The 19,959-nt window shown below is 38.5% G+C and overlaps 3 protein-coding genes across 4 annotated transcripts in view; 2 read left to right on the top strand and 1 right to left on the bottom strand.

Moving 5' to 3' along the window:
* The first annotated feature begins 977 nt into the window (after positions 1–977).
* On the top strand, positions 978–13,207 carry avil (advillin). The gene is made up of 21 exons (XM_086086623.1): positions 978–1,135; positions 3,036–3,152; positions 3,246–3,352; positions 3,449–3,523; positions 3,623–3,819; positions 4,887–4,995; positions 5,084–5,194; positions 6,407–6,612; positions 6,715–6,793; positions 7,879–7,977; positions 8,052–8,205; positions 8,276–8,376; positions 9,188–9,325; positions 9,386–9,544; positions 10,007–10,186; positions 10,261–10,409; positions 11,859–12,003; positions 12,084–12,272; positions 12,365–12,433; positions 12,506–12,616; positions 12,720–13,207. Exons 3-21 carry the CDS (start codon positions 3,293–3,295, stop codon positions 12,831–12,833), a joined length of 2,445 nt encoding a protein of 814 aa, XP_085942749.1. The 5' UTR covers positions 978–1,135; positions 3,036–3,152; positions 3,246–3,292; the 3' UTR covers positions 12,834–13,207.
* Positions 13,198–17,643, bottom strand: LOC147167098 (uncharacterized). Of its 2 annotated transcripts, none has more exons than XM_086086626.1 (6): positions 17,309–17,643; positions 16,967–17,041; positions 16,217–16,252; positions 15,920–16,081; positions 15,753–15,836; positions 13,198–14,902 (listed from the first exon to the last, which is right to left on the bottom strand). In XM_086086626.1, exons 1-6 carry the CDS (start codon positions 17,399–17,401, stop codon positions 14,477–14,479), a joined length of 876 nt encoding a protein of 291 aa, XP_085942752.1. In that variant the 5' UTR covers positions 17,402–17,643; the 3' UTR covers positions 13,198–14,476. The 2 variants fall into 2 exon arrangements, with proteins under 2 accessions (XP_085942752.1, XP_085942751.1); XM_086086625.1 differs by having other exon boundaries at positions 16,217–16,255; positions 17,309–17,634.
* A 618-nt stretch (positions 17,644–18,261) lies between these two features.
* LOC147167097 (growth/differentiation factor 11-like) overlaps positions 18,262–19,959 on the top strand; it is a 28,360-nt gene continuing 26,662 nt past the window's right edge. The window contains exon 1 of the mRNA XM_086086682.1: positions 18,262–18,353. The gene's annotated coding sequence lies outside the window, so the exon portion shown is untranslated. The remainder of the gene's footprint in view (positions 18,354–19,959) is intronic.

Below are 19,959 nucleotides of genomic sequence, written 5' to 3'. Positions count from 1 at the left end.
TTTGCCCACATTGATCACAATCTTTTTTTATTATTAAATCAAGTCAAAGCACAATACAGTATATACATTAAAATAAGTAAAAGTTAACATTCCTCTTTTGTTTTAATTCTTCTTAGTAATTCAGTGTCCCATCACTTGTAAGCTATTTTTAGAACAGACCACTGAGCTACTTATGTTGTTCTAGGGGCTCACTAGTACCTGCTGGCACCATTTTTTCTTTCTTTTTGGGACAATGTACATCAATCGAAATGAAAACGCATCCATTTTTGCAGTGTCTCTTTCATTTTGCTCCCTCCTACCCCTCCTTTTTGTGCTCTCTGCTCTCTGCTTGCTGAGGAGGAGGGAAAAAAAGTTCATTGGGGGCAAATAACTTCACAGAGGCGGCTCGTTTACTGAACAGAAAAGAAGAGTTCATTACTCGCGTATCGACCCCGGTAAAGAACCACGATAAATATACCGTGTGCGCCCTGCAGTTAACCAGTTGTCGATAAATTGAAGATAACAAGTCTTCTCTCTCTCTCTCTTTTGCCTCACAAACTTTCTCGCACCATCCAATTTAAGTGGCCCAAAACGGCCAAAAAAAACAAAATGACAAATGTTTATATGCAATTTTTTCAGGCAAATAAATACACCTAATAATAAAGTTCAATATCACAGAGTGGCGTTGTCATGGCAACCCATTGACAGCGATACTAGCGCCAGCTACAACCGGTGACAGCAAGTATTGACTTTTTGCAAACCACGGTAACTGTCAAACCGGTCATCGGCTCATGTCTAGTTCTGAGTTTGAATCTCTTGTGATTGGCTAGTGACCAATCCAGGGCGTATCCCGCTTTTCACGCAAAATCGGCTGGCTGACGACAAGCGCTTATAGAACACGGATGGACGGACATTCCTTCAATTCTAAGATGTTTGACTGTCAAAACCCCTTCAAATCCACAGGGTCCGCCGCACTTTATATATCCTCTTATGACTGCGATCAGCATGACATCACAGAACACTGTTCTTTACGTCATCATAGCCTTTCCGCCCATGATCTTAAAAGCCCCATGTTGCCAGAGTAACATGTTTCGACGAAGGATGTATACCTATCCCGAACAAGCCAAAACATTTTGATCCAATCTGTCGAGAAATTGTAAGTATCATTTGTTAGCGTGCTATCTCCACGTCACATGTTGATGGATTAACTCGTTCTGCTGAAAGACATTTAGGTTGTTACTTGTCTTTTCCCGATCACAGTACTTTCAATTAGAGGGCTGACAAATGCAGGAAGCCAAACAGTAGTTGGAGTGAGTAGTAAGTTAGTCTGCTACTCTGTAATTATTTCCACCTTCTGCAGTCTTCGAAGATCAAAAAGCTGAAAGGAATGATCTCCTTGTTATGCCGTATTTTTTCCACTTTTAACTTTTAAAAAAGCCTCACCTGACCCACTGTGCTCATGCTGTTGATCCATGACCATTTTCCATTAGTTTCAACTTGAAAATGATGTGTCATTCATTTCATTTTGGCCAGTAACTTGCATGACATCATTCCGATCGAGGCACATGCGAGGAGAAGTTCTGGAAAAATGGAAAAAGACTGAAATGTTGCTTAACTTGTCACTCATCTTCTCTTTTCTTTGTATGTAAAAAGTAAGATGAGAAGCATGAAAAGTGTTAAAGAATATTCCGGATGGGTCTGGCTGGTCACTCACAATAAGAACTCAAATCATATATTCATCAGTTTTCCATAGTGGGTCACAGGTGAGCTACAGCTTAGCACACGTGCGCATGCAAAAAAGATGGCTGACTTTTATGCAGCCACAAGGCTTTCTGCGCCTGTTTGCCAATTTGTCCTTAAAGATACACCCAAGCAGAAAGACAATTTGAAGGCAGAAAGTTGGATTTAAGTTTCCTACCTTGCTCGGACTATGTCTAAATAGTGGCGCGGGTAGTCTAATGTAATTTTGGAGAATTTGATTTGGGCACAGGAATACAGATTCTGAGCTATGCAGATATTTGGGGTGCATGTGAGATGGATTTCATTCATAAATATGTGAATATGCCATTGACGGCTACAGACGTCAAAAATTCATTATTAGTTAAACATTTTTCCTACTTTTGTTAACAAGAGTATGAAAACCTTTTTTTTATTGTACATTTAGAACAAATATAAAACTTGTGATTGATTGTGAGTTAACTCGTGAAGTCATGCGATTAATTACGATAAAAAATGTAATTGCCTGACGCCCCGAATTTTTAATAATCTAAGTCGTGTCAGGTGATTACAATTTTTAATTGTAATTAATCGCATGACTTCAATAGTTAACTCACGATTAATCACACATTTTATATCTGTATTTGGGGGGAAAAAAATTCTAGGTTTTCATACTCTTGTTAACCTATGTGGGAATTTTTTTTTAAACTAATGGAAATAGTTCAAATGAATTTTTGACGTTAATGGCAGTGAATGAGTTAATGTGACAACTTTATTATTTTTCATGTACAATTAATAGCTTTAAAAAGACATTTTGCCACTTGCTGTCGACTGAAGATGACATCACCCAGGTAACGACCAATCTTGGCTCAGTTTGCGGATGTCACGGGTGAGCCGTGATTGGTTACCCGTTTACTGAGCAGCTGTGACAGCGAGTGGCAAAATGTCTTTTTAAAGCTATTAATTGTACTTGAAAAGTAATGACGTTATTATTTATAGATATAAAATATAATGATAATAAATGCATCAGATTTGTATCGCGCTTTTCTAGACACTCTACAATAATAATAATGAATAAATAAATTAATAAAAATATTTTGTAAATATGTGTCCCTTTAAAAGTAGCACATAGCAAAGAAATGACCACAAAGCTGAATACATGTATATTTGTATGTATTTATTTTTTATTTTTGTTTTAGAATTGTATTTGCATTTAGTATACCAACACTCCTGTAGCTACAGCCAGGTGGCAATGGAGAAAAGTATGTTGTGTTCAAATTTGAATTCAAGTCAATCTCTTTTTTGAACGATTTGCCTACATGGTCACGTGTCATCCTCAGTGATTGGGCAGAACTTTGTGAAGTCCCGAAACACGCAAATGCATGCAAATTGTGTTGCTGGCTGCATTGAATGAAATACTTTGTGTTATCAAGTCAACCAAACTCCACTGATTGAAGGTATGTTACGCTATGTGTATGTTTGTTGAACATTGTCTTGGTTTTGTTGATATTTGTTTATGCGTCTCCCGGGTGATGTTTTTATTTGAACAGGTGAAAGTAACAAGTAACAAAATCGGCCTTCCACAACTGCCTGCAACATGGAGTACACATTTAGAGCCGTAACGCACACCCCTGGGATTATAATCTGGAGAATAGAGGTACTTGTGTAGTTTCCCTTCACATATTGCCAGAACAGTGATGACTACTTTTTACAATGAAATGAGGGAAACAGACATCCTCTCTTTGTGAAACAGCAAATGGAGCTTGTTCAAGTCCCCGAGAAGGCATGGGGACATTTTTATGAGGGCGATTGCTATGTTCTTCTTCATGTAAGTACAAAATGGCGCCATCATCAGTCTAGCATTTGTGGTGTTGAGATCTTGTTCTTTTCTGTTAACATGCTTGCCGGATGACTCTTGAATCTCCAGACCCAGAAAGTAAAAGGCTCCATGCACTATGACATCCACTTCTGGATCGGCTTACAGTCCTCTCAGGATGAACAGGGTGCAGCTGCCGTTTACACCACACAGTTGGATGACTTTTTGGGTTCCACGCCGGTTCAACACAGAGAAGTTCAGGATCACGAGTCCGATGTGTTCAAGGGATATTTCAAGCAGGGAATAATGTGAGTGGAAGTGGAATTTGGGGACAATTTAACCTAGATCAGTGCTTCTTGACCTTGATGTGCATTCACCGCTGAAAAATTAAAATAATAATAATAATAATGATAAATAAATAAAAAAAATATATATTTTCCAATTCAAGACATGGACTAGAATTGCTTAACTTGGCATTGCAAATCATGCAGCTAGGATGCCGACTGCCATCACTCAACTCTATAGGGGGAGCAGATAAAATGAAAACAGCAGAGGCCCCAGAATTGAACCATGTGGAACACCATACATTCCGTTAATACTAGGGGTGTCAGGTGATTAGATTTTTTAATCGTAATTAATTGCAAGACTTCAATAGTTAACTCATGATAATCACAAATTTTATATCTGTTAAATGTACAATGAAATGTTTTCATACTTTTTTTTAACATAAAAGTGGAAACATGTTAAACTAATGACTGCAACTTTTAGTCATTGATACAGTAATTTCATAAATCATCAAATTGATTTAAAATGAACAAGATGTACCGTACTGTAAAACAATCGAGTGTAATATTGATTTGTGTGGAGGTCATTTTTCTGCCACTAGATGGCATAATTGCATTTGTAAGACATTGGTGACAAAGCTGTGCGTTTTTCTTTCCATATTAAGAGCTATCTAATCTTTATTACTAACTAACTTGTGAAATTCTGCACATTTTTTAAATTGTAAAATACAACTTGACCCCAGTCTCCACAAATATATGCATTATTATTAAATTTATTACTGCTAAATTTGAATGTGGACGTGTTTGCTGCGCTGCGACTGGAATTCCTCCAGTACAGGCTTTCCAAGTAAGGTTAATCGCACATAAAAAAAAAAAATTGTGGCGTTAAACCTTTTAAATTAACTAAAAATGAACGCACTAATTTTGACATCCCTAGTTAATACATATGCACATATTCGTCTTTATTTTGCTCGACATAGTTACTATGAAGGGATCGCATTAATAAAGAAATCACACGATGTACCATCACAACAGTCACTACTACTAAGGTAACTACTGCGGTTTTGCCCACCCTGCGTCGTCTACCGCAGCTACAAGAAAGGCGGAGTTGCGTCAGGCATGAGGCACACCGAAATCAACACCTACGACATAAAGAGGCTGCTTCATGTCAAAGGGAGGAAACGGGTGGTGGCCAAAGAGGTGAGCGCGGGATTTCAGCGGCGTTATGTAACGCCGAAGCACAGAGCGCCTTGTGTACACACGCCGCCGCTGCTCCAACTGGTTTCAGGTGGCCTTGTGCTGGAAGAGCTTCAACCTCGGGGATGTGTTTCTATTGGACATCGGGAAGACCATCTTCCAGTGGAATGGACCGAAGAGCAACAAACAGGAAAGACTTAAAGTAAGATTATTGTGAGCATGTGACCTTGCGCTGCTTCCGTAAATTCTCCATCGTTAAACTTTTTTTTAAGCATTCATGCTGTTTCATCGTAGTTGAGTACTTACTGTTAAATACATGGATGTACCGTACTAATAAGTAAGTACTGTTACCAGCAGTTATGAATGTTAGTGCATTTAGTAGTGATGACAACATTAATGCACATCTCTGAACTCATTTGTTCCCAAAAACGTATAAATATGTTCTATTTTAAATGTTTTAAGTGTCCCAAAGACGTATTTATAAGTAAACATTTTTTTTTTTTAGAACGGTTGAAGAAATGGTAGTTAGTACACAAACGGCCAGCAAGTGGCAGCAGAGCAAAGGAGATGAACCAGGGCCATGTTGAAAAAAAGCTCAATTACTCACAATTTTAAATAGATTCGTGCATAATGATGAAACTTAGTTATATTCTAATGCTAATGAGCTGAAAAATGGAAACATAGAAGTATACTTTTTTACTGGTGAAAGAAAATACTTTAATCTTTCTTTTGGTAGGTTCCTTTTTTTTTTTTATAGCAATAGAACACAATATTCTGTGGGCCTTGCAAAATCTGTCAAAATCCAGTAAAACAGCCGGGAGTGAAGGGAATTGCTTCTGTGAAAATGGCTGGGAGTGAATGAGTTAATATGTCAAAAATAATATCAAGTATATGTAAGGACTAATTTCTGCATTATTGAAAAATACTCAAAAGTAATAACAAATAATTAGCATGGGTTTTTTCCTGCATCGTTATAACGTGGTAATTAATAATAATAATGATAATAATGCATCGGATTTATATAGCGCTTTTCTGAAAGACGCTTTACAATGGAATGGATACATTATTCATGCACTCAAGCGGTAAGCTACTTAAGTAGCCACAGCTAGCCGCCACCACCAAACATTTGCACCTTCCATACACCAGCGTGAGTAGCACTGGAGGCAATGCATGTGAAGTGCCTTGCCCAAGGACACAACGACACTTGACTTGGGGAGAGAAATGAATGCTTAGTCGATTGTTGTTAAGTGTTGTTGCATGAGTACGAAACAGAATTGCTGCATTATTAAACAAATACTAGAATGTAATTACAGTCACATTGTTACACAAATAATAAGCCAAGAGCTCAGCAGCAATGACATTATTTCAGACTGAAAGTCTCTGATTACACAACATTTATCTCTTGACCCTCAAGAGTATGCTATTGGCCAAAGACATCCGAGACCGAGAACGAGGAGGTCGGGCGGAGATCAAGGTTATCGAGGGCGACGCCGAGGAAAACTCTCCTGACATTATGGAGATGCTGACGAACATTCTTGGGGAGCGACGCGGCCACTTGACAGACGGAGCTTCTGACGCAGGCCCCAATCAGGAACAAATGGGAAAACTCACTCTTTACCAGTAAGCCCCCCCCCCCCTCACCCCCCTCCACCCGCAGAACAATGCTATTCAATGTTTCTTCTTGTCTGTGTGATGATTCCTCTTTGCGTGCGCTTTTTCCAGTGTGTCAGATGCTAAAGGCCAGATGCAAGTCGTAGAGGTTGCTAGCAGACCACTGGTTCAAGAACTGCTCAACAATAATGTGAGTTGCTTTCTTTGCCTTCAAAAGGTCCATTGACTCTTAGAAGGGCGTGGGCTTTCTCTGTTTGTTTTTTTTTCAGCCCACTGAGCATTATTTGTTGCATTTATTTAAGTATTTTTCATAAAATTGTTGAGATTGTATTTGTAGGCTTTACATGATCAGGATTTTGGAAGCCTTTCGGCTAACTCATCAGTTAACTAATCTCCGATCCGATCAGAAGACGGGCCAATCTTATCCAATCTATTTAAATAGTTTATTTACTGTACAGTCGACAACCAAATATTTGCATATAATTGAATCCCACTGAAATGCATTGAGAAAGAAAGAGTAACAAATAAAGCCTAACAATTCTCACAAAAATGCTAACTCGAACCCACACCTTGAAAAATAAATAAATAAAAAATAAAATTGGCAGGGGTGGGCGTGGGGAAATGTGACTAAGTAATATGGGGGGAGAGGGTGGGGTGTTCTAAGTCTGATAAATACAAATATTAGGAAACATTTTGCGGGGGGAAATCCGACTGTACTAAATATGCTGCGAAACCTTGGATTATTAACAATCGGACGACAGAACATTCCTGTAGTGAACGAGGCCGTGTTTGATGAAATTGTTCTATGAATTTTGCCAATACAACCGATTGCTGATTTTGTATAAAATGCAAAGTACCTGCCGATCTGTGTCTAATTATTTATTTATTTATTTAATTCATCTCATTCAATTTTTGTTATTGTAAATAAATATGTCTAATTATTTGTTGGAATTTTTGCATACATTTATCTCATTCAATTATTTGTTGTAAATAAAATGAACAATTTTGCAATAACACATTTAGTTTTTATTTTATTTTATTAAACTCACAATTAATTAATCACAAATTTTATATCTGTTCTAAATGCACAATAATTTTTTTTTAAAGGTTTTCATACTCTTGTTGACAAAAAAAGTGGACATTTTTTTAAACTAATAGAAATGGTTCAAATGAATTTGTTACATCTATAGCCGTCAATGGCAGTGAATGAGTTAATGTTGGTCATGATAGTAAGGTGTTACTTGGTGTAAACAACTACTGGCCAAATATGTACAGGACTGCTACATCCTGGACCATGGCGGGTCAAAAGTATTTGTATGGAAGGGGAAGAAGGCCAATAAAGCTGAGAGGCAGATGGCCATAACCAGAGCTTTGGTGAGTAACACGTATCCAGCTGTCAATATAAACAGTATGGTCACATCTTCTCAATATGCGATTGGCGTGTTCAGGAGTTCATCAAGGCAAAAAACTATCCCAGCACGACAAACGTGGAGGTGATGAACGACGGCGCCGAGTCGGCTCTCTTCAAGCAGCTCTTCCAGACGTGGACAGTGAAGGAGCAGACTCAAGGCCTGGGCAAAGTGCACACAAAGGGCAAAGTTGGTGTGTAACATTCTCTGCAACATTACACAACCAGAGAATCCTAAAATAATTGTTTTCTTTACTATTTTAGCTACTGTCACTCAGGAGAAATTTGATGTCTCTCTGATGCACGAGATCCCAGAGATTGCCGCACAAGAGAGGATGGTGGACGATGGCACAGGTCAAGTGGAGGTTGGTGACCCCGACTGTCATGACAAGTTTGCTCTATATTATTTATTTGGTTGTTACAAACATAAAGATTCATTTTTCAAAAATAATTTCCAGTTTAACTCATTCACTGTCATAAATTCATTAAAAATATATAAATATTATTTTTTTAAAAAGTAGGGGCAAGAGGCGATTAAATTTTTTAAATGTAATTAATCGCATGACTTCAATAGTTAACTCAAGTTTAATCACAAATTTGACATCTGTTCGAAATGTACAATGAAAAAATTCTAGGTTTTCATACTCTTGTTAACAAAAGTGGGAAAAAATGTTAAACTAATAAAAATAGTTACAATAATTTTTTGACATTTATAGCCATCAATGGCAGTGAATGAATAAAAAATAAAAAAGAGAAAAAAATTATTACAAATTCGGGGCGTCAGGTGATTAAACTTTTTAATCGTAATTAATCACATGACTTCACTAGTTAACTTGTGATTAATCACAAATTTTATATCTGTTGTAAATGTACAATAAAAACAATTCTAGGTTTTCATACTCTTGTTAGCAAAAATGGAAAAAAGTGTTAAACTAATAAAAATAGTTAAAGTAAAATGTTTACGTTTATAGCCGTCAATGGCAGTTTATTTTATTATTTTTTTAATTTTTATTTTTTTTTAATTTTTATTAGCAACAATTTAAATGGCAGACCTGGTAATAATACCACGAATAACCTTTTATTTTTACTTTTAAATAAATCCATAAAAGTGATGTCACAGTATCTATTAGTCCGAGCCATGATTGAAAATGATCAAGTGACTGCAATTGCACTCAGGTTTGGCGAATTGAGAATCTGGAACTCATGCCCGTGGACCCTCAACGTCATGGCTACTTCTACGGAGGCGACTGCTACTTGATCCTCTACACTTACATGGTGAACAACAAGCACAGCTATCTGCTCTACAACTGGCAGGTGAGGCTCCAACACCAACTCGTCTTCGCAGGTTGAATTAATCATCGCACGCTATTTTAGGGCCGCCATGCCACACAGGATGAGATGGCAGCGTCTGCTCTTCACGCCATAGATATGGACCACATGTACGGCGGGGCGCCGGTTCAAGTGAGAGTAACCATGGGCAAAGAACCGAGACACTTTTTGACCATTTTCAAAGGCAAAATGGTCATATTTGAGGTATGAATGTGAACACGTGTCTCAAAGTCAAAAATGTTCTTGACAATAATACAGTGTGTTCTATTTAGCGCCACTAGTCTACACATGGTAGTCTGATTAATATTAATCCATTTCGGGGGCGGCCATTTTACCTTGTATTGCCCCTCAGGTGTCGACCAATCACGCCTCAGCTTGCAAACGTCACATGACCAAACTAAGAAAGCAGGGGAGCCATGATTGGTTGTTACTTGAGCAACTGTGATGCCATTTTCATTTGACAAGTGACAAAATGGCCGCCCCCTGAGATGGATTAAAAAAAAGGGTGAATTTTGCAGTTTAATTCGTATTCCACAAACACAATATTAATTAGAGTACCATGTTTAGGCTTGTGGGGTTATATCGAACATATTATTGTTGAATAGAATCTCAGTGGGATTCAGTTTCTACCCCCTATAATGTATGTGACCCCCTCTTTTATGTTAGGGGGGCTCATCCAGAAAAGGACTCTCTGACCCAGACCCACCAGTGCGGCTGTTCCAGGTTCATGGTTATGAGCCCTCCAATACGAAAGCAATTGAGGTTCCAGCACTGGCCTCTTCACTCAACTCCAATGACGTGTTTCTGCTCAAGAGTCAGATTGGACATTATCTGTGGTGTGGAAAGGTGCGCAGCACCCCTGTAAATGTAACAATGGTGACACCATTAAGGAACCAACCAACGACATTTGGTATTTGTAGGGAGCAAGTGGAGATGAGCGGGACATGGCAAAGGAGATCAGCTCAGTCGTTGGACACAACTCGCATGGACAGATTGTTGCAGAGGGTCACGAGCCTTTGGAATTCTGGGAGATGCTCGGAGGACAGGCTCCATATGCCAGTGACAAGAGGTAAAGGGGGCCTGTTTTTAATCCATCTCGGGGCGGCCATTTTGCCACTTGCTGTCGGTTACAAATGACAGATAACAACTAATCACGGCTCAGCTTGCGAATGTCTCATGACCAAACTCAGAAAACGGGTGTAGCCTGTTTTTTTAGTTTGGTCATGTGACATTAGCAAGCTGCTATTTTGCCACTTACTGGCAACTGAAAATGACATCACAGTCATTTTCAGTTGCCAGTAAGTGGCAAAATGGCCACCCACTGAGATGGATAGAAACAGGTAGATTTTGCTGCTTAATTGATATTCCAGAAACGCAATAGTAACCAGAACTCCCATGTTCAGACTGGTGAAGGCACATAGAACAGGGCTCTGCAACCTGTGGCCCCGGAGCCACATGTGGCTCTTCAGCCCCTCTCCTGAGACTCTCTGTGGAACGCTAAAATTATTATTATTTTTAAACATTTATTTTAATTTTTAGATGAAATATTCTTTGAATGAATTAAAGATTTAGATTTTTAAAAAATTTATAATTAAATATTCAAAAAAATGTCAGTCCAAATTTGTAAGTTGTTAGAAAAAGAGACAAAAGGTCAGTGAAAAAGTTTTTAAAAATACCTAAAAAGGGCCAAAAAGTGAACATAAAATGTCCAATATGAGCATAAAATTACCATAGATTATAATGTACACAAAATTGCCCAAATGTTATGCAGTTCGGCAGAAAATAAAATGTTTTAAAATTAACCAAAATGTCAAAAAAGAAAAAGAAATTACCACAATTTTTTTGGGGAAATTATTTGATATTTGAAATTGCCCCCAAAAAAGTCTGAAAATTCATTATAAAAAAGGTAGAAAAAAACATTCAAAAACTATAAAATATCAAAAAATAAAAGAAATACCAAAAATTGCCATAAGATGTACACAAAATTGCCAACAAATGTCAGAAATTTATTATTTTTTTGAAGCAGAAAAAAATGTTTAAAAAGTAACTATAAAATGTCCAAAAATAAAAGAAATTCAAAAAATTGCCATATGTCCACAAAATTGCCAAAAATGTCAGAAGATTTATAGTAAAAAGGCAGAGTGTCCCAAAATAGCCGTAAAATGTCCCAAAAAGGAAGGTGAGAGGCATAAAATTCCCATAATATGTCCATACTGTTTAGTTCATCACAATTTTCTAAGTTTTTGCGGCTCCAGACAGATTTTTTTCTTCTTCTTAATTTGGCCAAAAATGGCTCTTTTGACAGTAAAGGTTACTGACCCCCTGACATAGAATGTGGCTCACTGTGTGTGTGTGTGTGTGTGTGTGTGTGTGTGTGTGTGTGTGTGTGTGTGTGTGTGTGTGTGTGTGTGTGTGGGGGGGGGTGTGTGTGTGTGTGTGTGTGTGTGTGTGGGGGGGTGTGGGGGTGTGTCTATGCTCTTTTGACCATGCCATTGTGTATGCGTGTGTGTGTCCACAGGCTGCAGCGGACGGTTCTGGACCACGAGCCACGCCTGTTCGAATGCTCCAACAAGACGGGCCGTTTCGTTGCGACCGAGGTGGCCCAGTTCACACAGGACGACCTCAATGAAGAAGATGTCATGTTACTAGACACGTGGGACCAGGTAGGGAGGGGGGGGGGGGGGGGGGTCATACCAAATAATCACACTATTGTCTTATTATAATGCTTATTTGACCATATTAGGTGTTTCTGTGGATTGGTAAGGAGGCCAACAGAGTAGAACGCAAGGAGGCCATGCTAACCAGTCAGGAGTACCTGCACACGCACCCGGGCGGCAGAGATCCTGACACCCCTATCCTCTTAATCAAGCAAGGGTTCGAGCCGCCCACTTTCACTGGCTGGTTCACTGCTTGGGATCCTTACAAATGGAATGTAAGCAGGTTTTCACTGAAACGTGAAGCCATTGAGTAAAATTCAGCATTAAAAAAAACTAAAACTAAAACTTGCTTGTTTTTAATTGGCAGGAATGGAAAAGCTATGAGGAACTGAAGAAGGAGCTGGGGAAAGTATCATCACTTGTTGATGTTTTTAATGTATGTACTGTACACTCACTCAAAGATGTTTGACTTGGCAAGTTAATAAGCTTGTTTGCCGTCACTTTCTAGGTTTACACCAGTTCTGAAAATGATGCAAGCTTTCAGTGTTTTCCTGCTGAGGTTTTAGTCAAAAAGCTTGTCAGTGAGCTGCCTAGAAATGTGGACCCCACCCAGAAAGAGGTGCGTAACTTTATTTACAGGGTGACATGAAACAAATAAATCCACTAGCAGAAAGCCACAAGCCTCCAAAATGTACACTTGTATTTTGTTGACTGTTTTTCAGAAATATCTGACTGACTCCGACTTCTGGCACATATTTGGAATCACCAAAGACGAATTTGCAAACCTGCCAAAATGGAGACAACTCAACTTGAAAAAAGAAAAGGGACTTTTTTGATATTTCGTATCCATTAATATACAGCTACTGAGAACATTGCAATAAAACGTAGACTTGTAAAATGTGCACGTTTTTGTGTTAAGTGGTTTTCTACACCATATTAATCATATTTGGCTTTCTGATGGCTGCATGATATTACACTGTAAATGTTAGGCGGAGGCTAATCTGCTTGCCTTCTAGCTCTAGTTTGCCACCTGTTGGACAAATATGTTACAGCATGATCAACTAAAGCATTTGAGTTAAACATTTTTTAACTTACATTTGATTTACAAACTAATGTTGAAATGTAATGAACATTTTGGTTTTGTCATAACACATTTTGACATGGAGGTTCTGTATTTTCTTGCCAATTAAAACAAAGCAATTCAACTTGATCAAGTCCTTTTATTCCTAAATTTCCGTTCAGTATTCACAAGCCCGTCACTCTCACAGATAAACGTTTTTTTCTCTCAAAATTATTCAGATGCAAAAAATTGACTTACAAGAATATATATTTTACATTTTTCCTGTCAAAAAAACCCCAAACAAAAACGTATGATTTGATAACTCCAGAGATATGACAGTTGTGAGTTAGCATGTTGAAGGAAACTATTTGAAAGTCTCTAAACCGAGTAACTTAAAGCAAAACATCCTCGGTCAGAGTTGCTAAAAACATGAACCTTTGATAGTGTAATGACAAACGAACTTGAGCGAATGCACTACTGTAGCAACACAATGCCAGTGATTTTGTGGCAGACAGCATCAAAAACAGTCATCAGAGCTTTTGCATGGCTCATCAAGTATTAGGACAAAAACAATCCATGTTGTTGCATGGCTCATCAAGTATTAGGACAAAAACAATCCATGTTGACTAAATATACAAAAACTAGAAATGTTCACAAAATGCATGCTCATTGCATTAGCATCCATAAGTATAAAGATGTGATGTGTTCATGGAATTGCAACCTCACTTTTAAATATTTTTCTTTAAAATATGATCAAAATGAATCGCCATGACGTGTTATATTTGCAAAACAGTGTTTTAGATGGTCTAAAGATGATCGTATGTGCCATGTGGAAATAAAACCGATCTTCATGCAAGCAACAGCTCCCAAAAGATGTAAAAAAAAAAAAGGTTTACAGCAATCAGACATGAAAAATGGACTGCAAATGTGCAACCATGCAGTCTCCCTCACTGACATTTGGTTCCAAAGGGAATGTTTTCAAAGCACAAACTTGTGAAAAGTGCAAATGCAGCCAATTTCCACTCAATGATAGAAAAGACATAAAAACACAACTGCTTTCCCTTTAAAGTCACTCAGTCAGGCAGTGAATAAATAGTGGTTCCCTTACTTGTAGAACTGGACTAAGGAGAAAAAAAATGAAATAAATCACCAAATACAAGCATCTCGGCCTGGTCTCCCAAAAACAAGCCCGAACTGCAGCCATATTGCAGACAAGTCAGTGTACTTACGGGGTTTGACTTAGTTTCACTGTATACAAATAAACTTTTATTTCTTGTTTAGGCCGCAGCTAACAAACATTTTGTGAAAAAGTATATATATATATTTTTTTGAAGTAAGACACGTAAAATATGACAGAATAAGATGAAGTATCAGCTCGTGAACCACCTGAGACTGGTAGCATTGAAAAAGGTGAATAAATTAAGACACAACGCAGTTATCCCCGTCAGGAGGCAACTCCAAAGGCGCGTCCGGCACGTCATGTTGCTCGGGGGTCTCGGCAGATGCGTCCTCGTACGTACTCGCCGTGTCCGAGTCGCTCTTGTCCGGGGATGGGTCTTGCCCGCCTTCGCTGCCGCTTTCGTAAGGCCTCCGGTGCACCCCGTCCTCACCGAGCGGGTCGTCCAGTGACAGGGAGGGGGCGCTGTTGGCCACCCACTTGACTTTGGTCACGACGGCCCCTTCATCTCCCTTCAGACATACGTCCTCCGACGCAGCGGCCGCTTCGCTGGCAAAGGTGGATTGAGTGGCTTCCTTGGTGGGATCGTTCATTTGATGTCCTGGTCTCTCTGCGTCCACTTCAGTCTCATTTGTGTCCTCAGATTCATGGAGAGAGATATCTTTTTCCTGTGAAGAGAAAGCAAAATGTCAACAACCAGTTACCGACATACTTGGACTCTTCTTTCTTTCTTTCTTTCTTGTGTGTATATATATATATATATATATATATATATATATAAATAAATAATTTTTTTGTAATTATTACATCTAGGTGTGACGAATGGAACGCAGTTAACTCATTTGTACAGCGGATCAAGAAAAGGAAATATATATATACATATATATATAAAGGGTGTCTGGCGATTACATTTTTTAATAAGGATTAATTGCAAATTTTTCGTTCTAAATGTAAAAAAACATTTCTCTAAATTGTCATACTTTTGTTAACAAAAGTGAAGAAAAATGTTAAATTAATAGAAATATCTGCATCTTTTAGTCATTGATACAGTAATTTCATAATTCATTAAATTGAGTTAAAAAAGATGGACTGCACTGTAAAAAACAAGTGTGATATTAATTTGTGTTGAGGTAATATATCTGCCACTAGATGGCATAATTGAATTTGTAAGATATTGGTGACAGCTCAGCGTATTTTTCTTTTCATATCAAGCTTTCTAATCTTTAACATGACGTAACTTGTGAAATTCTGCAAATTTTTTTAAAATGGTAAAATACAACTTGACGCCAGTCTCCACAAATATAAGTATTATTATTAAATTTATTACTGCTAAGTTTTGACGTGGACTGCGTTGGGATTTCCCCCAGTACAGACTTACCAAGCAAGGGGCGGTCAATCGCGCATTAAAAAAAATTAGTGTTGATAAAGGAACTTGAAATCAACTCAAAATTTAACTAATTATGACACCCCCAGTATTTCCGTAACCATTTCAAAGTTTCCTTTCAAATATCACATGACCTCTTTTAATGTCTCCACTTCCTGCATTAGCGAGTGGACCAAACGCTCCAGTTTCCTCTTGGCCTCCCGCTCTCGCGCCAGCTCCTGAAAGCAAACAGGCATATGATTTTTTTTTTGTCACAAAGTCAACTCTTGACTATCAACTACCCCATATTTGCACCACGTACCGCATTAGCCTGTCCGGCTTCCCTCTGGGTTTCGGCCAGCAGCTCCTCCACACCTTCCAGCGTGTCCTGCAGGACGTCCACCTGGAACAACAAAGCCTCGCGCTCCACCTCCAACCCACGCAGCTCCTGCAGCGCCTCGTCGTAGCTGGCCTGCAGCTCCAGCTACACGGCGGACAGTAACAAAATCAGCGTGGGCTGCACTCACGTGGCGGCGTGTGGGCGCGAGTGTGCGCTTAACAAGCTCACAAGAAGAAGCCTCATCAGAGACATTACAGAAATGACAACAAAGATAGTCACCATTTCTGGGAGTCCTATTGAGAGGTCCTGGTCCGACTGCTGAAAGAAAAACATTTTAAGTAAATGTTAGTTAAAATATATGCAACAGGAATTACAGTAATCCAGTCCTCAAACAGAAAAAAAGGCATCTATACTAATTAAATGGTCTTCCACTAGATGGCACTACAGAAGGTATAAGTAACAAAAAAAACGGCACAATTGAAGAGACTCAGAACTTTTTGTGATATTTTGTTCTAGTGTAGAATATTTGCCTTGGTTCAATAAAGGTCGAGGAAAAAAAGCATTAGGCTGAAAAGGTGTTCCCAACTAAATGGTCAACAGGGTGTGTTCAAGTCTTCAGAACTGTGGCCATAAAATCATATCCAAACTATAAACATTCCCCTTGTCCACATTTTTAAAACGGGGGCGATTGTTGACCCCCTTGAGTTTGGGAAAGGGGGGCACATTGAACCAGGTCAAGTCACTAGGGAGGTTGCTCCTGCACAGCAATGTTCTTTCAGCCAGGAACTGTCAGATGCTCAATGCATTGACCAAACCAAACACAAGATCTTTTGTTGGTTGATCATCTGGGCCACACGGAAGGGGAAACCTCATAGTTTGAGTGTGTGTGAATATAGTATAAATACAAGTCCTGGAACTTTTATGACACACCTCGCACAGCTCTGCGCTCACAAACTCCAAATGAGTGACGCTTATCTTGATTCTACGGATTTGTTTGAGGCCAGTACAACGATCCGTTGCTCTCCTTACCTGACTGTCAGGCCTCCTCTTCAAGGTCCCCGGTCGGCTGTCGCTTCGTGTCAGACGCCTGGATGAGCTCTCAGCCTGGCGAGCGCACACACACACGCACGCACAGCGCTTAGCATCTGAGCATTAGTCACAACACAGCAGCACAGCTAGCTGGTATGAGGAAGTAGGTTGAAATACGATACGTTCTCGCTCACGGAAGACGTCATTTACAACTAAAATAATGCTCAGTTTGTCGATGATTACATCACGTGACGTTGAACTATTTCGAGAAACCAAACGACACATTCGAGTTGCATTCTAAACACACACAAAAAAAGCCGCGGACTCTTTCTCTCCGCTCACCTCCTTTATGATGCTACGGAGTGATTCATCCTCGCTACGCGAGTGCGTCCGCTTTTTTGGAGACCCATTGTTGTCCACAGTGACTGAAAGCATTTTTTTTTTTTTGTTACAAGTGGTGTTTATGTAAGACAGACACCTCCGAGCTCGGTCGGTGCGAGTTTCTCCTACGCAACAGTAAGAAGACAGTCAGCGGTGCTAAGTAAGTAACAGTGCAATGACAAAGCCCAGCCCAGTTACGTACGGAAAGCCGCCAGGGACAATCTGACGCCTACGAACTTCATAACATGTTTTGTTTTTTAAATGACTTTTTATTTAACAGTTTTGAAACAGACAAAGTTAATAATAGAGAGAAACCAAAAAACAAAGAGAAAACAGGAGTAATTAATACAAAAACAAAAAAAGAGTTGTGTCCGTTTCAAAAGCCTAAAACAATGGTTTTGAATGACTAACTTTGGATTTGTGTACGAGTATATGAAATTTCGCCAAAATAATTATCAAACGTATAAGAAACACATTTTCTCCCCCAAAATTGTGTTTACTATAGTCATTAGAAATGTAAATGACTAAAATCAGAGTCGATATGATCAATAATAAATCAAGACACATCTTTCCAGAATTTGTTGGTATAAGGACAATGCCAAAATAAGCTGATTATTGTTTCAGGGAGCATCTTTCAGAATGAACAATCAACACAAATGTCTTTCTTGAATCTAACAAGTTACTTTTTGATATGTATAATTTTAACAATTTTAATTAAAAAAATGTCCTTTACTTTATTGTTTAAAGGATAGTTGTATGGAAGAGAAGTTTTCCCAGTGTTAATTGTCAACAAAACTAGACCGAGAAACCAGCTGTAGAAATATCTCTTTGAAACAATATCTTTATTTTTTTTCATCAAAGAAGTAATTAGACAAATGTTGCCTTATTGAAGTCGTCTTGGGGTCCAAATTAAGCAAACAGGCTGTTCTTTCCACCACTTTCAAAAGAAGCAAAATTCCATAAGGAATACCATCCATAACCACAACGAACTCCTTCGGAGTAACAGGTAGACTAAATTTGTTCAAAAGTTCTAAATAGTTTAAAAGTAAACCTTCATTATTGAGTAATTGGCTAACCAGAATTATGTTACTTCAAAACCAATTTGGAAATAATAAAGATCTGTTCTTATATAAGATATAAAAGCTATTCTAAATAAAGCATTTATGGTGGTAAATTGTGCTTATAAATCAAAGACCAAGCCAACAGCATTAACCTCAAGACTGTTCTAGCTATTCAATTCTGAACATCCAGGCTTTTTTTAAATATATTTTCTTAATGTAACGCTTCCATGGTGAAAACAAATGGCGTATTGTATTTTGCATTTGCCAAAGACTAGCATACACACCAGGCAGATTCATGTTATATTAGTCAAACGACTTTTCATCACATTTACAAATCAAAATAATCCTCACAAACCCAATTACAGCGATCCAAAGTCCAATGCCAATAGTTCAGAATGACCGGCCTAATTTATCGAACACAGCAACAGGGGCACAAGCCTCTAAATTGCCCATAAGTGTGAACGTGAGTGCGAAGGTTGTTTGTTTGTATGGGCCCTGCGATTAATAACAAGTTCAGGGATGCATCCCGCCTCTTGCCCAAGTTACTCATGACCCTAAGGAGGACAATACGGATGGATTCATGTTGATATTATGACTCCACGTGCTCTACTGTGTTTTGGGAGTCATCATATGATGATCCCCATTTTGAAATTAGGCCTCGAGTGAAAGAAAAAAAGAAGAGATGTCACCTGAAAAACTGAAACAAATCAGTTGAAATGAAAATATATATTTTTATAAGTACAAAGGGGCAAAGTTTCATCTAGAACCGTAGAAACACAAGGTAAAAATAGCACCAGTCCAATCTGGTTTGTTATCTGGTTAAATTAGACGGAGATACAGAATCAAATTACATTGGCACCTATCACTCAACTGGGATTCCATAATGATGATTCATTTGAATAATACATGGCTTCTCATGAGCTATCCCTATAGTAACCCATCATAAAACATCATATGTGTTTGTGTGCCACTAGTGGCACACAAACACATACATGCTAATAAAAACAGCCTCATTATATAATAATATTCAAATAAAAAAGAAGTAAATACTTACTGAAAGGGCAATTTTATTATTTTTCAGCAGCAATCTGGCACCTCAGTTGGAAGCATACTCTTCTGTGACTTGACTCCTGGCTTCATCACTTCAGATTTCAATAAATGTAAATTATTGGGTTGGCTTGAATTCCAGAATAAATATTAAAAGTTAATTTTATGACAAGTAGTCGTTTTGCATGAATGGCGTTGGTGTTCCTATCTGTGAAACTATTGAGTCAAATGAGTGATCTACCAGCACAGAAAATCAGTATTCTGAAAGTGAAGGCACGTCATTCTTTTTCCCCAGTAGATGTCACTAGTGGGTCAATGATGCCACATGCACTGAAGGCAAAACCGGTCAGCATGTATTGGAAGCATCTTCCACATTTAGTAACTTTTAGTATGCTCGATTTAAAACAAATCCCGACATTTCATGCACGTATTGAGCTCTTGTGTCCAAAGTTTATGAGACTGAATGGGAATGAAAATTGGTTAAATAAATAATTGACCCTTGGA

The sequence above is a fragment of the Leptonotus elevatus genome, chromosome 10 (genome assembly GCF_054856555.1).
Source record: "Leptonotus elevatus isolate MCC_2025b chromosome 10, RoL_Lele_1.0, whole genome shotgun sequence".
Taxonomy (NCBI): Eukaryota; Metazoa; Chordata; class Actinopteri; order Syngnathiformes; family Syngnathidae; genus Leptonotus; species Leptonotus elevatus.
Note: the sequence above shows the minus strand (reverse complement) of the source record. Positions and strands in the feature narration are given on the sequence as shown.